Raw genomic sequence first — 20,571 nt, forward strand, 5'->3', positions numbered from 1 at the left:
GTTCATATTTCTCTCTCTCTCTCTCTCTCTCTCTCATGTCCTCATATCCAGTAGTAAAGGAGACCCCCCCCTCTCTCTCTCTCTCTCTCTCTCTCTCTCTCTCTCTCTCTCTCTCTCTCACACACACACACACACACACACACACACACACACACACACACAAACACAACTGTGTCTCTAGGCTTTTGTGTGCAACAGCGAAGTGGTGATTCTAAATATGGCTGTTCATAAGGTGTTGTCCAGCACTGAATTGGCAAGTGATCAGCTGCACTATATTCTGTCTCTCCATTGTAACAATCTGTTGTCATCAACATTTTATCGGCCACAATAGCTGACTGGTGGTGGTGGTGGTGGTGGTGGTGGTGGAGGGGGAGGGGGAGGCAGTTTTTCCTGAACTGAGGTAATCACAGGACTACCTTGACATTGTGTAAAATGAAAATCCCACTGTCTACATGGTCTTATAGGGAAGAATGTATCACAGCGACACCCACAATGTGGTCATGATCAAATTCAGCGGTGATGTGCATCTTGGTCAACCTGACCTCAACTGCCCCAGCAGGAATCAGTACGAAGTCTGACAGCATTCCATTAATGGTGTTCATTAACTTCTTGAGGAATGGCCCACAGACTGCAGAAATTGATTGAAAGATGTAATGTGTGCTTTTCTCTCTATATATTTTACTGCATTCAGTTGCCATTTCAACAGTGTTGTTTTCAAGCACACTCAGTTTCTGCCATTGCACTATATAAACCAAATTATAAGTGCTGAAAACTTTGATGTATTACATCCCACTTTACAAAATCTCAAGAAGCAGATGGTGATATGTTCTTCCATCTGCATACAAGCGACAAATAGTAGTGTAATTAGGTCTGTTTTGTGATTTCACCTGTTGCTGCTTCTGATTTTGTGAAGTGGGATGTAATAAATCATATTTCCCATCACTTATATTTTTGTTTATGATATGCTATTGCGCCAACTGATTGTGCTTGAAACTGAGATAGAGCTGAAATTGCAACAGCACACTCTGGTATTGTCAACAGTCTTTTGACTGGTTTGATGTGGCCTGCCATAACTTCCTCACCCATACCAATCTATTCATCTCAGAGTAGCACTTACATCCAACATGCTCAGTTGTTTGTTGAATATATTCCAATATCTGTCGTCCCGTACAGTTCTGTCTTCCCTTACAGTTTTTGCTGTCAACAGCTTCCTCTAGTACCATGGAAGTTATTCCCCTATGTCATCTTAATACATGTCCTCTCTTCCTGTCCATTATTCTTGTCAGTATTTTCCATATACATTTCTTTCCTTACCATTTCTGTGGAGATCCCCCTTATTTGTTATCTTATCAGTTTACCTTATTTATAGACAGCAATATGCAGAAATGATAAATTTCAATTTTAACTTTGAATCAGGAGCACGTTCAGTTCCTTTCTCCAGCACAGAAGCTGTATCTAATTCAGTTGCTCTGAAGTGTATTATATAACAACAGCTACACATTGATACCAGTTCTTAAACAAATAGTACAATCTTTGGTGAATTAGCAAGTTTCAGTATGACATTGGACAGTATAAGTCGTGTCTTTGTGCTGAGGTGTTAATTTAAGAAAGACAATTTTAGCTACCACAAGCATTAAGTTTTTAATGTTTCAGGTGATGTTTTCAAAATGAGACATAATATTAAGATCATTATCATTGTACTAAGTTTCTCAACCAAAGCTTTTACACTGTGTTAGACTGAATTACCAGAAATCTGGTGCCGGTAATTACAGTTGCAATATCCAAAGCTTGTATGCTAAAAACTTTAGTGCCTGACCTCAATTATAATAATAAAATATTATTACATATTGCAGGATTACGATAAAATATTGTTACTAAAAGAAGCAGTCTTGAAAGATCCATTAACATTTGTTGAGAAACTGCAAGCTGGATGGATACCACCACTTCCTGATAGAATGTTCATTGATGAGGTATGTAGTATATCTGATTTACTTAAAAATGACTTATAGTGAAAAAATAGTACCAAATGTAGTAAGGAAAAATTCATGAGAAAATGTAAGCACTCACCCTATAAAGGTAGAGGAGGTATTGGACAGACAGATATACTCTCTCATTCTTCAGCACTGCACACAGAGTTCCTGTTTTTCTGACACTACAGTCTGATCACAGTGTCGGGGAAGAGATTTATATTGTATAATGTAATGATTATAAGTTTGATAGGTGAGCTCTGTTAATTAACAAACTTTATTATGTGCCTATCTCATGCTCTTCTGTAGGGTGAATGATTTACCTTTCTCATGCCATTTGAATTGCGTGCTTCAAGAATTTCTTAACTGTTTGTTTTACTCTAATGTGTCCATCCCGGTCGAGTTGCTTGCAAAACATGGTATTTTTTAGGTGCTGTGCTGTTGAAAATCATGAATCAATATTCTCAGCCAGATTAAAAATTAAAATTAAGTCTTTTGATGCATATTTGCTACATTAAAGTTTAATGTGTGTGATTCTGTTACTGAGTAAGTTGATTTCAGACAAAGACAATGGTGGCTGTTGTCAAAAGCTTTAAGAAAGAGAGAGAGAGAGAGAGAGAGAGAGAGAGAGAGAGAGAGAGAGAGAGAATTAATGCAACAAGTGCACCAAGAACATTTAATATAAGATTAACATTTAATGTAAGATTCAAAGTTGTGTTTTCATTTCTCATATCACAGGTTCCAAATATTGATTGGAGTAAATATGGTATAGCACCTGATAGTGAACTGCTAAAACCTCAAGATAGTAACCTTTGTGACGTATCTCAGAATGACATAGAAGATGAAAATGAGAAAATACGTGTAAGAGGGAGAATATTTGATGAAACAAAGCCTGAGACTTTCAACAAGGTATTAGCAGTTTTCATTGGAAGTAATAGTTCAATCATTGTTTGCATATGAATTGGATGACAGAGTTGTGTACATGTATTAAATGATTATTTTATTTGTTGTTGATTAATTGAAGTGGTCAGTGGGCATCTCTTCTTGTTGAAGGTTAACAGAGTTGTTCCCACCAAAGTTGTTACTTTAAATGCAAAATTCTGTTTAATGCACCAACATGACTGGGCATTTTTGGTCAAGTAGAAGCCATTTTCATCATTAGCTGGTGTATTCTTAATCTGAAAGCTACATGATGCAGAGGCCAGGGTCACTTCTGTTGGACTTCCACTGACAAATATCTTGTTCTAGCAAGGATTTGGGTTTAATGTTAGGATCACTTTCAGTGGCATGCTCCTTGTAAATATGCATAGAAGGTTGCTTTGCTCAAAAACAGCTGTTTAGTGGCATGTGATATGGAAATATGTAAGAAACCCCCCTGCGGGTTCGGGGATAAGAATAGGCCCGCGGTATTCCTGCCTGTCGTACGAGGCGACTAAAAGGAGTCTCAAATGTTTCGGCCTTATGTGATGGTCCCTTCTCGGGTTTGACCTCCATCTTTCTAAATTATTCCGAAGAGCGAGCCAATTGGGGAAGGGCACCTTACATGGTGCACTGTATCCGTCGTGCATTGAGACCTTTAGCCAACTTTTTCGTCCTTGCAATGGTGTCCTGCTCGTTTTCCGTCTCTTGGGTGGGGATACGTCACTGGGTGTGATTACCACGCTGCACTCTGCAGTGTTGCTTTTAACTGCGACGACGACCTTGGACATTTTTGCACCTATGATCCAGCACGGTAGCCAGTCCGTTGTGGTGGGGCCGCCATGTACCCTCTTGGTTGTAGCCCCCTGACAACACAGGGATCGCTCTACTGATGCCTGCGCTGTTAACTCCTCACGTATGCCAAGGAGTAGATGCCCGTCTCCCTGGGGCATCAGGACTCCCGGCAATGGACATCCTGCCAGGTGGCTTTTGCTGCGGCTGGGTGGCGCCCGTGGGGAGGGCCCTTGGTCGGAGTAGGTGGCATCAGGGCGGATGACCCGCAATGAAGTGTGGTACATCATCTCTCGCTGGCGGCCAGCCGCCAGCAGTCTCTAAGCGTTCTCGGGCTCAAATTAATGCTCAAAAGTACGATCCGAAAACGTTCCCCTCTCTGGCCACGCCGTGGGAGGAGCGTAAGTCTCAGGATGGAGGTAATAGTTATTCGCCCCGATTCTTAGTCTGCACGAGAGCTGATGGGGAGTCTTTTCTATCCACAAAGCCTCAGTTCTTCGTCGAGCATTTAGAGGACAAGTTTGGGGAGGTGGAGGGCTTGTCCAAAATGCGCTCTGGGTCAGTACTGATACAAACGGCATCCTCCGCCCAGTCACGCAGGTTACTTGCTTGTGACAAGTTGGGGGATGTTCACGTTACCATTACACCACATAAGAGTTTAAATATGGTCCAGGGAGTTATTTTCCATAGGGACCTACTTTTGCAGTCTGATGACGAGCTGCGCGCCAACTTAGAGCGTAGAGGTGTTCATTTCGTCCGGCGCGTTCATCGGGGTCCGAAGGACAATCAGGTTGCTACCGGTGCCTTCATCTTGGCCTTCGAGGGTGATACATTACCGGAGAAGGTCAAGGTGATGGTCTACCGTTGTGACGTCAAGCCCTACATCCCTCCCCCGATGCGGTGCTTTAAGTGCTGGAAGTTCGGGCATAAGTCCTCTCGCTGTACTTCTAGCCTCACATGTCGAGATTGTGGACGCCCGTCTCATCCCGATACTCCATGTGCCCCGCCTCCTATCTGTGTCAACTGCGGAGAGCATCATTCCCCTTGCTCGCCTGACTGCAAACTCTTTCAGAAAGAGCGCAAAATCATGGAATATAAGACCCTGGACCGGCTGACCTATACTGAGGCCAAAAGGAAATATGACAGACTCCATCCTGTGAGAATGACATCTTCTTACGCAGCTGCTACAACAACTGTGCTAGCCCCATCAGTTTCGAGACTTCCAGCCAGCTCGATAAGCAGTAAGACTCCTCCTGCCCCCTTGCCCGTGGGGGGCTCTACCCAACTGGTTGCTCCTGCACCACCTACCTCAGGAGCAACCTCCTCCCACCCGTCGGGGACGTCCGTCCCCGCTTCTCAGCCGGAGAAGCGTCTAACTTCTTCGGCTACTCTCGCCCGTAAGAGTTCCCCTGGGACCCTCCCTTCCCAGGGTTCCACCAGCGGGAAGGATGACGGCCGACAGTGGCATAAGTCCTCACCAGCGGCCGGGCGTAGGGCTTCACGATCCTCCTCTGTCCCGGAGACTGAATCGGTGAAGCCTTCCCAGCCGGTGAAACCCAAGGTTCAGCGAGAGAAGTCCAAGAGAAAGACCTCTAAGGCCAAAGAACTTGCGGTGGCACCAACCCCACCGCACATTTCGCGCTCTGCGTCTGAGGATGAAGTCGAGATTCTAGCGTCCGCTGAGGACCTTGATCTCGCTGGTCCCTCAGACACCATGGATGCCTCTCGTACGGGTACTGAATCGGTGGCAGTGAGTGAACAAGCGGCATAAATTGCCTTCCCAGTCCTTTCACGCCTTTCTCAGCCATGGACAATATCATCCTCCAGTGGAACTGCGGTGGTTTTTTCCACCATCTAGCAGAGCTCCGCCAACTTATCAGCCTTCACCCTTTCTTCTGCATTGCTCTTCAGGAAACTTGGTTTCCAGCAATGCGAACCCCCGCCCTCCGTGGCTATCGGGGTTATTATAAGAACCGGGCAGCATATGAAAGGGTGTCTGGTGGCGTCTGCCTCTATGTCCTTCACACTCTGCACAGCGAGTCTGTCCCTCTCCAAACACCTTTAGAGGCTGTCGCTGTTCGGGTGTGGACGCCACAGGCTGTTACCGTCTGCAGTCTTTACCTTCCACCAGATGCTGATGTCTCGCAGCATGTCCTGGCTGCGCTGATAGCCCAATTGCCACCACCTTTCTTGCTATTGGGCGACTTCAATGCTCATAACCCTCTGTGGGGTGGGTCAGTGGCAACAGGTCGAGGCGCCATCGTTGAGCATTTATTGTCGCAACTCGATCTCTCGATTTTAAATGATGGTACCTTCACACACTTCAGTGTGGCGCATGGCACATACTCCGCCATTGACCTTTCAATCTGTAGCCCTAGCCTCTTACCGTCTGTCCAATGGAGTGTGCATGACGACCTGTGTGGTAGTGACCACTTTCCGATCTTTCTGTCACTACCACAGCGTCACTCTTCTGGGCGCCCTAGCAGATGGGCTATGAATAAGGCTGACTGGGACTTGTTCTCCTCCACTGCCGCTCTTGAGCCTCTCTCTAATGAAGACATTGATGCGGTGGTTCAATCGGTCACCACCGGCATCATTACTACCGCCGAATCTGCCATTCCCCGCTCCTCTGGGTCCCCTCGGTGGCGGACTGTGCCTTGGTGGTCACCTGAGATCACTGCAGCGATTACACATCGCCGGCGGGCACTACAGCGTCACAAGCGACATCCCTGCATTGAACACCTGATCACCTTCAAACGGCTGCGTGCGCGGGCCCGCCGCCTTATCCGCCAAAGCAAGCAGGAGTGCTGGGAGCGGTACGTGTCCACCATTGGCCTCCATGTCACTCCATCGCAGGTCTGGGCCAAGATTCGACGCGTCTACGGCTATCGGCCACCTATCAGTGTCCCTGCGCTCTCACTGAATGGAGCAGTTTGTACTGACTCCGACATCATTGCAAACCACTTAGCAGAGCATTTTGCTATGAGTTCCGCTTCTGCGAATTACCCTCAGGCCTTCCGCTCCATTAAAGAGCGGATGGAACGTCGGAGCCTTTCGTTTCGCACCCATCATCCAGAATCGTACAATGTTCCATTCAGTGAGTGGGAATTCCGCAGTGCCCTTGCCGCTTGTCCTGATACCGCTCCTGGACCAGATAGCATCCACTGCCAGATGCTGAAACACCTCTCAGTGGACTGCCAGCGACGGCTCCTCGACCTTTACAACCGTATTTGGGTCGAGGGTGAGTTTCTGTCGCAGTCGCGGGCAAGTATCATTATCCCCATTCTGAAACCAGGCAAGAACCCTTTGGAGGTGGACAGCTACCGCCCCATTAGCCTCACCAACGTTCTTTGCAAGCTTCTCGAACGGATGGTGAGCCGGCGCTTGACTTGGGTACTGGAGTCTCGGGGCCTTCTGGCTCCATCTCAGGGTGGGTTCTGTAAAGGCCGCTCCGCCGCCGTACTGCCGTACTGCCTTTGCCCGCCGTCATCACCTGGTCGCTGTCTTTTTCGACATGCGGAAGGCGTACGATACGACATGGCGTCATCACATCCTTTCTACGCTTCATGGATGGGGTCTTCGGGGCCCTCTGCCGATCTTTATCAGAAATTTTCTGTCGTATCGTACCTTCCGCGTGCAAGCCTCATATAGTTCCACCCACGTCCAGGAGACCGGTGTGCCACAGGGTTCTGTTTTAAGTGTCTGCCTGTTTTTAATAGCCATTAACGGGCTCGCTGCGGCCGTGGGAAATTCTGTCTGCTTCCCTGTATGCTGACGACTTCTGCCTTTATTACAGCTCTACTGGCATTGCAGCTGTTGAACGTCAGCTACAGGGTGCTATCCGCAAGGCGCAGTCTTGGGCTGTAGCTCATGGGTTCCAGTTTTCGGCAGCCAAGACCTGCGTAATGCATTTCTGCCGGGGACGCACTGTCCACCCGGAGCCGCGGCTTTATCTTGCCGGCGAACTTCTTTCAGTGGTGGAATCACACAGGTTTTTGGGGGTGGTTTTCGATGCCCGGTTGACTTGGCTGCCTCATATCCGGCAGCTTAAACAGGCGTGTTGGCGGCATCTAAACGCTCTGAGATGCTTGAGCCACACCCGCTGGGGCGCCGACCGATTTACCCTGTTGCGGCTCTACCAGGCGTTAATCCAGTCCCGTCTGGATTATGGGAGCCTGGCTTATGGCTCAGCATCCCCCTCTGCGTTGCGGGTGCTGGACCCAATACTACACAGCGGGATCCGACTTGCCACTGGTGCCTTCCGCACCAGCCCTGTGGACAGCATCCTTGTTGAGGCAGGTGTCCCTCCACTGCGGTTACGACGCCAACAATTACTGGCTGCTTATGCTGCCCATGTTTTTAGCTTGCCCGGGCATCCAAATTACCGTGTCCTGTTCCCGCAGTCAGTCGTCCATCTGCCAGACCGTTGGCCCCGGTCGGGTTGTCTGATCGCCGTACGCGTCAAGGAGCTTCTCTGCGGGCTTGGGTTTTTCCCTGTTCCACCTCCTTTCCGGGCGCCTCTGCGTACACCCCCATGGTGTGTTCCTCGCCCTTGCCTTCGGCTCGACTTGGCACAGGGCTCGAAGGACTCGGTCTCTCCAGAGGCCTTCTGCCGCCGCTTTTATTCCATCCTGGCCACGTATCAGGGCTCTGGAATTGTTTACACCGACGGTTCGATGGTTGCTGGTCGTGTCGGGTTTGCGCTAACTCTAGGGAACCATTCCGAACAACGGTCCTTGGCGGCTGGCTGCAGCGTTTACACTGCTGAGCTAGTCGCCATCTTTCGAGCCCTAGAGTATATCCGCTCCTGCTCAGGTGAGTCCTTCGTTATCTGTAGCGATTCCCTGAGCGGTTTACGAGCTCTCGACCAGTGTTTTCCTCGTTCTCGTCTGGTGATGGCTATCCATGAGTCCCTGCATACTCTTGCGCGTTGCGGCCGCTCTGTGGTCTTTGTGTGGACCCCCGGTCATGTCGGTATCCCGGGCAATGAACATGTTGACCGCCTGGCGAAAGAGGCCACGAGACAACCGTCTTTGGATGTTGGCCTCCCAGAGACTGATTTGCGGGCAGTCCTCCGCCGAAAAGTTTTTGCGCTTTGGGACACTGAATGGCGCGATTGGATCACGCCCAATAAACTCCGTGCCATTAAGGAGACGACGACTGTGTGGCGGTCATCCATGCGAGCCAACCGCAGGGACTCAGTCGTCCTTTGTCGCTCCGCATTGGCCACTCCCGGCTAACACACAGTTATTTACTGCGCCGGGAGGACCCTCCTGTATGTCGCTGCGGGGCGGCTTTGACAGTGGTCCACATTTTGTTGGCCTGCCCCCTTTTAGCTGTGGTCAGGTAGACATTTGCGCTGCCTGATACGCTCCCTGCCCTTTTATCTGATGACCCTGTTATGGCTGCCTTAGTTTTACGTTTTATTAGGGCAGGGAGTTTTTATTCTTTAATCTGAGTGTTTCTGTTTTATTTTATTGTTTTGTGTTGATTCTGGCCTTTGGCCTACGGTTTTAAACTAAGTTTTTAATGTGTTTTCGGTGGTTAGCTTTTCCCTTTTTTTTGTTCCTATGGTCGGCCAACCACCGTCACACTCCGTGTGATTTTATTTCGTTTTGTCTGGTCCTTGTCTATGTTTCTTTTGTTCTGTGTCGTCTGCCTCCTATTCTGTTGAACATTTTTTATTCTCTGTGGGTATTTTTAGTATTTTGGAAAAAGGGACCGATGACCTCTGCAGTTTGGTTCCTTTAATCCTTAAACCAACGAACCAACCTATGTAAGAAATAGCTTGTTCCGACATGATTTGGATGTCCAGACATTTACCAGGGGTGGAAGTGGTGTATACAATCAGTGAAAATTGTGAAGAACTGTAATCAGGCTTCTATTTTTCAGCCTGTCACATTAATGAAATTAACACAATGAGGTTTTTGATTAAACTTTGTTTAAAAAAATAATTTTTTTTCTTTGTTGGATAGCTTTGGTCACATGAGGAACAGCATCGTTTGGAAGAACTTTTAGTTAAATATCCATCTGAGGAAAATGAAACTAATAGATGGAGAAAAATTGCAGCTGAATTGGGTAATATTTAGTAATACATAAAGTTATTGTACAATACACAATAGGTGTAAATTGTCCAAGTAGTGATACCTCACTGATTTGTAGCCAAGTAAGACACCTTGAAATTTGTCATCTGATTGCCCAAAATAAGGTTAACATGGGTTGTACACAGTCAATTGCAACTGATAATGTTTATGACTGTAACTTACTAGTTTCTGCTTGTGAATTTGATGTATGAGTGTGTTAATTTTTCAGGCACCCGTACCCCAAAGCAAGTGTGCAGCCGTGTGCAAAAGTATTTTCTGAAGCTTCAGCGTGCGGGACTGCCTATTCCTGGGAGAATACCGAAGACACCTTTACAGTATGAACTACTGAAGAAGGTAAGAACACACACTGTAATAGGTTTTTACCATTTTGCTTGTTGAGGCTGTTGATGGACAACAGAATGAATGCTGATAAAAAAACTGTCTGCAACAACTATATTCAGTATTCTGCTGCTGATACTGCTGCATGTAAAAGCAGCTGTGCAAGTATCCCTAGGGAATGTTGCACAGACATTACTGTTCATGTTTTATGCAAGCACTTCAGTGGATAATGTTGGAAGCTACATGAGGATGTTTGTGGGTAATGCAGTTATATAGAGAAGGTCTTTTATTGCAGGGAGTGACAGTTTTCACTGAAAGAATATATGGGTTTATAAGGCTTTGTGGTATTTGTTACATTCAACTTGCAACTATAAATAATATGTCAGTTGTTCAATGTGAGCAGCGAGTGAGTTTGTCCCAAACTGTGAGCAGTGTGTCTGGAGTAAATTGTTGCAACAGTGTTGTGTCTAAAGTAGGTAGATCAGCTGGTAGTGGAGGCACAAACACATGAACCTCCAAATGTAAGAATCACATGGCATCAGATCATGTGTGAACATGGAGATCATGCAGAACTAGCTCGACATCCGGTTCCTTGTAGCCAGTCCAGTGATTGTGTACAGTGTTATGTAACAAATTGTGTACTGATATAATAGAGGGAAACATTCCACGTGGGAAAAATATATCTAAAAACAAAGATGATGTGACTTACCAAACGAAAGCGCTGGCAGGTCGATAGACACACAAACAAACACAAACATACACACAAAATTCAAGCTTTCGCAACAAACTGTTGCCTCATCAGGAAAGAGGGAAGGAGAGGGAAAGACGAAAGGATGTGGGTTTTAAGGGAGAGGGTAAGGAGTCATTCCAATCCCGGGAGCGGAAAGACTTACCTTAGGGGGAAAAAAGGACGGGTATACACTCGCGCACACACACACACACACATATCCATCCACACATATACAGACACAAGCAGACATATTTAAAGACAAAGAGTTTGGGCAGAGATGTCAGTAGAGGCGGAAGTGCAGAGGCAAAGATGTTGTTGAATGACAGGTGAGGTATGAGTGGCGGCAACTTGAAATTAGCGGAGATTGAGGCCTGGTGGGTAACGGGAAGAGAGGATATATTGAAGAGCAAGTTCCCATCTCTGGAGTTTGGATAGGTTGGTGTTGGTGGGAAGTATCCAGATAACCCGGACGGTGTAACAGTGTGCCAAGATGTGCTGGCCGTGCACCAAGGCATGTTTAGCCACAGGGTGATCCTCATTACCAACAAACACTGTCTGCCTGTGTCCATTCATGCGAATGGACAGTTTGTTGCTGGTCATTCCAACATAGAATGCATCACAGTGTAGGCAGGTCAGTTGGTAAATCACGTGGGTGCTTTCACACGTGGCTCTGCCCTTGATCGTGTACACCTTCCGGGTTACAGGACTGGAGTAGGTGGTGGTGGGAGGGTGCATGGGACAGGTTTTACACTGGGGGCAGTTACAAGGGTAGGAGCCAGAGGGTAGGGAAGGTGGTTTGGGGATTTCATAGGGATGAACTAACAGGTTACGAAGGTTAGGTGGACGGCGGAAAGACACTCTTGTAACCGCCCCCGGTGTAAAACCTGTCCCATGCACCCTCCCACCACCACCTACTCCAGTCCTGTAACCCGGAAGGTGTACACAATCAAAGGCAGAGCCACATGTGAAAGCACCCACGTGATTTACCAACTGACCTGCCTACACTGTGATTCATTCTATGTTGGAATGACCAGCAACAAACTGTCCATTCACATGAATGGACACAGGCAGACAGTGTTTGTTGGTAATGAGGATCACCCTGTGGCTAAACATGCCTTGGTGCACGGCCAGCACATCTTGGCATAGTGTTACACCGTCCGGGTTATCTGGATACTTCCCACCAACACCAACCTATCCGAACTCCGGAGATGGGAACTTGCTCTTCAATATATCCTCTCTTCCCGTTACCCACCAGGCCTCAATTTCCGCTAATTTCAAGTTGCCGCCACTCATACCTCACCTGTCATTCAACAACATCTTTGCCTCTGCACTTCCGCCTTGACTGACATCTCTGCCCAAACTCTTTGTCTTTAAATATGTCTGCTAGTGTCTGTATATGTGTGGATGGATATGTGTGTGTGTGTGTGTGCGCGAGTGTATACCCGTCCTTTTTTCCCCCTAAGGTAAGTCTTTCCGCTCCCGGGATTGGAATGACTCCTTACCCTCTCCCTTAAAACCCACATCCTTTCGTCTTTCCCTCTCCTTCCCTCTTTCCTGATGAGGCAACAGTTTGTTGTGAAAGCTTGAATTTTGTGTGTATGTTTTTGTTTGTTTGTGTGTCTGTCGACCTGCCAGCACTTTCATTTGGTAAGTCACATCATCTTTGTTTTTAGATATATTGTGTACTGAGTTATACCAGTGAGGTGATGCACCATCTTGCTGTCAAGTAAAGGTTTGTGGTTCAGCTTCTTCCAATGAAGGAAAGAGACATAGTTCTAGGGCATCGAGATAAGAAACACCAGTTACAGTTGCTTCACTGAAAAAGAAAGGCTCATAAGCTTTCTGCCAGGATATGACACAAAAATCATTCAATTTAGGGGAGTCTTTATGCAACTGTACTATGTTGTTGGATTTGCTGACCCCCAGATATGCACTTCATGAGTGTTCAGTTTCCATCTTTGGTCAAATGTCAATTCATCAATGATGATGACACAATGCAGGAAATCTTCATCATGCAGCAACATTTTGTTCACAAAGTTGGCACGTAAACTGTAGTCTTAGGTTTTGGAGCTTGTAACAACAGCAAAGGATAAGAACATAGTTGTAAGTGTATCCCTATGTCTCCACACAGACATCACTGGAATTGCTAGTAACGACTAGCCTTTCTAACTAATTTCTTGAGGCTATCCATGTAAGATTCTCACTCATTCAACACATTCTTCAGTCACTGTTGGTCATTTGATACTCTTCCCTTTGCACACAGGTAAATTGCTTATTATTTATAATTGTAAGTTGAATGTAATAAATACTGTTGTGATGTAGCAATGCAGTGGTGGCGCTGGGGTGTACAGGCATATATAATGACATCCAATGAATGTCAATTTTGAAACACACTGTAGTTAAGAAAGACCAATTGTCATTTAATTACAAAAAGACTATAAATAAGTGGAAACAGTAACAACCATAAAATATCTAGGGAAAATCGGCAAAATTTGAGACTTAGTGCCAGTCACGCTTTTATTACACACATATATTTAAACCACAATTCTTTCTATAGGTGAACCCCCAGTTTGCTTTTCAAGAGAATTGATAAAACAATTTTATCACAGGTTTTTTTTTTTTTTTAAATACAACATTTAAGATCAAAGAACAGGGAAATTTTCAATTTAAACTTTCATTCCTCTTTTACCTTTAAGCACAACTAATATTAAGATAGCAGCTATGAACCAGCATAACATAAGCATACTTGGAATCAACCAAAACAACTTTCAAATTATGTTCTGGGTTCATCTGCCTGCATTTAGAATAAACAATTTTAAAAGGATCCACAGATAATCTTTACATAAAAAAACAAATCCCATCAACTAACCTGACAGACAGAAATCACACAGATCTCATTAGCAATTAACAAGAAAAGATTTAAATATATGCACTAATTGCACCATCCTGCATTTCAGAATAAAGAACATTGAAATGACCACTGGTAATCCTTACACAAAACACACATCCATTACTACATAGAATTTATAGCACACACGTTAACATTACCCATATACAACCCTCCTTCCAAAATGACATCTTTTCCAACAATAATCAAATCAATAACAGGATACACAGTACTCAGCTGCATAACATGTACTGTAATAAATACGATTCTGGTCAAGGCAAACACACCCATCCAAAACCACGTGGTCTCAACAAGTAACCTCGATGCGCACTGATACCATACTTCTCTACAACCAACTAAATTATTTAATCATTTGAGCAGTAAATATGCCTTTACAAGCTGTAACGGCCACTCCAATACACATAGGCTGAACAGTTGCAAATGGCAATCTCGACCAGCATCACCTTTCTTTATGTGGCTGTTTAACATCATACGGAGTCCACTATTCAGTGAATGGCGGTATGCAGCAGTTCCAGTGGCCCCCTTCATAAACTCTTCATGCTCACTCGATCCAACAACAGCTTGGAACCTCCGATTGACTGATCTTGTGCCCTGACAGTGCAATGGAACACCAGGGCAAAGACTGCAGCTACTCTTCATCAGCCCTCTCTGTTGCAGTAAGAAGTTTATGACATCCACCTCTGGAGGGTTCTGGCCACATGGTGACAGCAGCGCAGGCACGACCGATACTGAAATGCCCCCTCAGTCATTGCGTCCGCCTTAGGCAACACTTGGCGGGAATTCAAAGGAGAATACAAAGAGTGAGAAACAGGCTGGGTGTAGAAGGCGGAATCAGTGTTAAGGCACTTGGAGAAGGAGATATATAAACGTGTCCAGAGTATGACCGTGAGGGTACGTGTGCTTGTAAAGGTAAATTATGGTACCTTGAGGGCAGGAATGAGTGTATGAGCATGGGAAAAAGAGACTTTTTGGACCCAGAGGGAAAAAGAGTGCAAAAACCTGTGAGATTGAGAAGGATGGAGCTGGGAATGTAGTGGAGGATGTGGTAGCATCAGAGATGTGAAATCTTTTGGCCTAGAGGGCAGAGATTGGTGTGGGAACATTTGGGAAGGAAAGTGATTGTGCCCAGAGGGCATAGATGGCTGTGGTAGCAGTGGAGAAGACAGTGCAGAAATCATGCTGTTATTAGGCACAGAAAAAAATATTCAGAGTTCTTGTGCGTTGATGACGCCTGGGAAGAACATTCTTAAGACAAGTGCACAGATGAGGCACAGTAAAATGAATCGGAAAGTGCGTGCATAGATTAGGCATGGGCTGGGACAGGCAGCAGGGAATTATGGAAGCGTGCAGGTGTGTGTCACTGTGAGGACCATTTGTGAGGAAATATTGGGGGTGCAGATTCCAGTGCTGTGCCAAAAGGAGGGCACTGCATAAGTGCTGCTTAGTGGTGGTTGACCCTGGAGGAGCACTGGGTACTGTGGCTGGAGTTGTCTGGTGTCGTGATGACGTGAATCTGCCAAGAGGAACGAACCGTAGAGCCAAGGAACTCTGACCAGTGGCCCACATAGGTTGTCCCAAGCAACAACTGTGGGCAATCTGAGGGAAACAAGGTGACCCTGGAGATAGTCATATTGTCATCCAGTGAAGGACTTGTGGTGTAGAAACCAAATAAATGCGGACCGCGGGCCGATGACTGCATCGCTCTGAGTCTTCTGCCTGAAAGAAATGGACTTATTAAAGTCAGGAAATAGTGGGCAACTGCATCTGAGATAGGATGAGGTGGCTTAGGAAGGAAAAGGTAAGGGCACAAAACAGGGCAGCGGCCAACATTAGAGTCCACATCAGTCCGTGGAGCAGAGGCACAGTCTTAGTAAAGCCGGCAGCACCCTACAACTGTAGGTGTCCACTGACCTACGGATTGTGCCTTGTGAATCTCTGAGGGAGGAGCAGCAGTTGGCACCGGCCTGAGAGCTCACCCTATTGTGCACGGAGAGTTGTCAGCAGGAACTAGATCTGGAGTCTGCAGAAGGAAGTCCGCAGAAAGATGAACCACAGTGCTAAGTCGGGGACACATTGTTCGTGGCTTCTCTGGTGGGTAGCAGGTGATAGCACAAGAGGGGGCACATGGTCCTGTGCTGCTGCCTCGGCTGGAGGACTTGCTACCCCATTCAAAGAACCTACCGTACCAACGGCAGGCTGATTGCTTGCAGGAACTGTGACCAGAACTGGAGCATCACTGAGAAGGAGCAGTAGTGACATTATGTATCACAGAAACTGACATCGTCTTGTGTGGCACATAAAGGAGAAATGCAGCCCGTGACTGAAGTGGGGCCAGACATGGTGTATGTGTGCACTTCAGGGACAAGAAGCCAAGCAGCAAAGGCATAAATCTTTGGGGGGAAAGACTCTGTGAAGAACAGGATTGGGGGCCATAAACGGTACTACCACAGAGGGATATAATGCTCGAGAAGTATCGCAAGAACACCTTGTTGTAAAATGTGGAATCATCTCACCTACAGGTGTGGAGTAGTGCGAAAGCACCCACAGGGTTGCTACAAGTTCTGGAAATCGGGGAATATCGGGGGAATTTCAAAAAAGTCAGGAAAATTTGAAAAATGCTGGAAAAATCTCGTTTTTCTCTCTGTAGATGAAATGGTTTGTTTATTGAGACGTTGTGCATTGTCACTGGCTGGGCGCAGCCGAGAATGTGTGCCGCTTCCCTACTCCCCCACACATATTGCTTCTCCCCTTCCTACCACTCCCCTCAGCTTGCAGTCAGTGCTGCCACCACTTCTTGCTGCTAGCCTAGCAGCTGCCGACAATAGGTAGGGAGGTGTGAGAAGCGGTTTCTTTGGATCTGATTCAGAGAGATTGTTGACACAGTAGCCAGAGACTGCATTCGTGTATGCACGAGTTGTGTCTGAGTGTTTGTATAAATAAGTGTGTGTGCTCTCATTTTCTGACAAAGATACGGACGAAAATTTAGTTGTGAGAGAATGTCTGAAGATGCACAAATGACACTAGAAATATAAAAGATAGTCACATTATATTGTCACCATGGCAGTGGAATCCACCCAGATTGTAGCACGTGCGTGAGACACTGACTTGAAAAGAAATCTTGTTGCTAACTGATATGTCCACTGAAGGGGCAAAGAAAAAAGACACAACAGTTTCAACTAAATGTCAAGGGATCACAATTACAAACAACCTGCAATTGGATCCGTCACCGAAAAAATGCTGTGGGGAAGGCGAACCAAAGACTGTTGACAGATCACTAAGAACTGCGACAAACCTACTAAAGAGAATGCCTGCACTACACTTCTCTGGCCTCTTCCAAATGTTTTGCTTTGTAGTATGGGATCCTTGCGAGATAGGGATGACAGAGGACACTGAAAAAGTTGAAGTAAATTAAACTTGTTTTACATTACTGCAAAATAGAAAAAAAAGAGTCACAGATGTGATACACAAGCTGGGGGCAGTAATCATTAAAATAAAAGTGTTTCACATTGTGTTGAGATCTTTTCACAAAATTTCAGTCACCTTCTTTCTTCTCCAAATGCAAAGATATTTTGTTGACTTCAAGTTATATAGGGAGAAATGACCATTGTATTAAAATAAGGGGAATCAGAACTGAAACAGAAATATTTCAGTGTTCATTTTTTGTCCACATGCTGTTTGATAATGGATTGGGTTAAAATAGTCTGAAAGTGGTTGTGTGAACCCTCTGTCAAGCACTTAACCGTGAATTGCAGAGTAGTGATGTAGATACCAAAAGGCAAAAATTCATCATTTGTGTTAACTGTACTGTTATTTCTACATTTTAACTCTTGACGTGAATGAGTTGAATATCTAACAACCAGAGACATTTTTTAATATATCATGACGGATGAACATTTGTGCCAAACAGATACCTGAATCTGGATCTCTAGGATTGACACAATGTTTCAGTCAGTCATGTTTCCTTCCGTATTAATTCTGAACACTGTCGACAGGGATACCTCATGGACTATACGGAACTAGCACCACTGAAGGGAACAAATTTGGTGGAGGGATGTGACTTACCGTACTGTAGGAATATACACAGTGAGCTGTCAAAAGTCATGGGATACCTCCTAATATTGTGTAGGACCTCGTTTTGCCTGGTGTGGTGCAGCAACTCTATGTGGCTTGGACTCAGTAATACATCAGAAATTCCCTGCAGAAATATTGAGGCATGCTGCCTCTGTAGCCGTCCATAGTTACAAAAATATTTCTGGTGCAGTATTTTGAGCATGAACTGACCTTTTCATTATATTCCATAAATGTTTGATGGGATTGATGTTGAGCAATCCAGGCAGCCAAATCATTTGCTCTAGTTGTTCAGAATGTTCTTCAAACCAGTCGTGAACAATAATTGTGTCCCGGTGACGTGGCACATTGTCATCCATAAAAATTGCGTCATTGTTTGGCAACATGAAGTCCATGAATCGCTGCAAGTGGTCTCCAAGTAGCCGAACATAACCATTTCCAGTCAGTGATCTGTTCAGTTGGAACAGAGGACCCAATCCATTCCATGTTAACACAACCCATACCTTTATGGAGCGACCACCAGGTTGCACAGTACCTTCTGACAACTTGGGTCCATGTCTTTGTGGTGTCTGTGCCACACTCAAATCCTACCATCAGCTCTTAACACTTGAAATTAGGACGTATCTGACCAGTCCACGGTTTTCGAGCCGTCTAGGCTCCAACCAATACAGTCACGAGCCCAGGGGAGGCACTGCAAGTGATGTTGTACTGCTAGTAAAGGTGTTCCCATCGGTCATCTGCTGCCATAGCCCATTACTGCCAAATTCCACTGCACTGTCCTAATGGATACATTCGTTGTACACCCCACATAGATTTCTGTGGCTGTTTCATGCAGCATCGCTTGTGCGTTAGCACTGACACCTCTACGCTTTCACTCGTTAAGTGACAGCTGTCGACCAGTGCACTGCACATGGTGAGAGATAATGCATGAAATTTGGTGTTCTCAGCACACTCTTACATTGTGGATCTCGGAATACTAAATTCCCTAATGATTTCCAAAATGGGATGTCCCTTGTGTGTAGCTCCAACTACCATTCCGTGTTCAAAGTCTGTTAATTCCCATCATGAGTTCATAATCACCTGAGTACAAATGACAGCTCTGCCAGTGCACTACCCTTCTATACCTTGTATAAGCGATACTGCTACCATCTGTGTATGTGTGTATCACTACCCAATGACTTTTGTCACCTCAGTTTATTAGTTGCATTAAATTCACTGAAGCATAATTAAGAGTGGAATCTGTTCGGAAATGCTGAACTTGTGGTGTTATGAATATGTTATGACAAATGAAAATTTAGCAAATATATGTCTTGAGTAGGTAATTGGTTTTCTTATAATGTTGCAAATGACATAACATTATTTTCTGCAGCCATCTCACAAACATCAGAGGCATAATCATATGTCATTGAGACCAACAACATTTTTCCCTTTGTGGAACCCACCTGTCTACATGACAGATACAAATGAAGACAGTTGTAGTGTGATACCAAGTCCTGCTGAACCGACCACAGCTTCTCCTTCTGTTACGCATAGCAGTGAAGACAACAGTAGCAGTAACTCTGATTTGGTGAGTATATTTACTCACAACCGGCTTTCTTTTTTTTGTGACTTTTATTACTGACTTTTCTAAAAAAGACATGAATTTATGTGTAAAATAGTGATATGTGTAACATGAATAAGTATACAGTTCCACTATTTTAATGAAATGATAGAAAGAGATATCAAAATTCTTTTAACTGAAAGTAAAAATTAATATACATGTGTGTTCTTGGAATGCTTTCATTCGTACATAGTTCCTCAACATACATTAAAATTTCTCTCCAAATGTAGCAATGCATTCATTTTATGGTTATTATACTTCAAATAGCTAGACACTTCATTTACTTAAAACACATCCATTTAACTGCAGGAAGGAATTTAATTTTTATGATAGTAAGTGTAATAATAATGTGTGGCCAACAGTTACTAGAGGAATTTTTTGGAACATTTTTCCAGAAAAAAATAGCAATCTTTAAAATATTATAACTTATTTCAATACACAAAGTTATGAGTGCATTTAGGTTGTTTATTTTTAGATGACCTGTTTCGATTTTTAAAGAAGTAATCTTCAGATCTAACTTTCTGTGAAGAGGAATAAAATGCAGTGCTTAAGTTACAATTGAAACGGAAACTAAAATAAAATAATGTAGTAAAAAGGAGCAGCTGCTATATCCTTCATGATGGTAGGAACTTTGGCATGGAGCTGGTGCAGGCATGGGGAATGCTGCTACATACAGCTCAGCTACCAGTAGTTAAATAGTAGAAACCCCTCACAAAGTCTCTGGCATAACATCATTGACAGTCAATGGCCATGAGATTTGATTAAGTTGTGCTAATGGAGGTGGTGGCACTAAATTCAGATTCTTGAGGAAAAAGACCTTGTTTCACAAAGCGCCTAGCATCCATTGCACGTTGGCCTATCAGTTACTCATATGATTTCCTGTTGGTTTTTGAACACGTTCTAAGTTGATTTCTGAATGAATCATAAGTCGATTTTTGAATGTGCGCATAGTGTATGTGATGTCTTCGCCAGATGAATCCTCATTGCATCTAGAAATAAACTTTCCTGAAGACAAAAAGGGGACATGGGTATACGAGCTGAGCGGAATAAAGACGAGTGGATGAATGCCAATCGCTGTTCATGTGGTTGACTGGGTTTGCAAATGATCAGCGTTGTTATAATTACTAGCTAAATCCATAGATTCTGACTACCAGAGTGGAAATAAT

At 44.9% G+C, this 20,571-nt stretch overlaps 1 protein-coding gene across 1 annotated transcript in view; it reads left to right on the top strand.

Annotated features, from left to right (window-relative positions):
* The window catches only part of LOC126260253 (ZZ-type zinc finger-containing protein 3), a 75,792-nt gene that overhangs the window by 30,401 nt on the left and 24,820 nt on the right, over window positions 1-20,571 (top strand). The window contains exons 2-6 of the mRNA XM_049957579.1: window positions 1,854-1,970; window positions 2,706-2,876; window positions 9,653-9,755; window positions 9,990-10,114; window positions 19,175-19,372. Coding sequence (XP_049813536.1) covers window positions 1,854-1,970; window positions 2,706-2,876; window positions 9,653-9,755; window positions 9,990-10,114; window positions 19,175-19,372 — 714 coding nt within the window. The remainder of the gene's footprint in view (window positions 1-1,853; window positions 1,971-2,705; window positions 2,877-9,652; window positions 9,756-9,989; window positions 10,115-19,174; window positions 19,373-20,571) is intronic.

Source organism: Schistocerca nitens, chromosome 5 (genome assembly GCF_023898315.1).
Source record: "Schistocerca nitens isolate TAMUIC-IGC-003100 chromosome 5, iqSchNite1.1, whole genome shotgun sequence".
In the NCBI taxonomy this organism is placed as follows: domain Eukaryota; kingdom Metazoa; phylum Arthropoda; class Insecta; order Orthoptera; family Acrididae; genus Schistocerca; species Schistocerca nitens.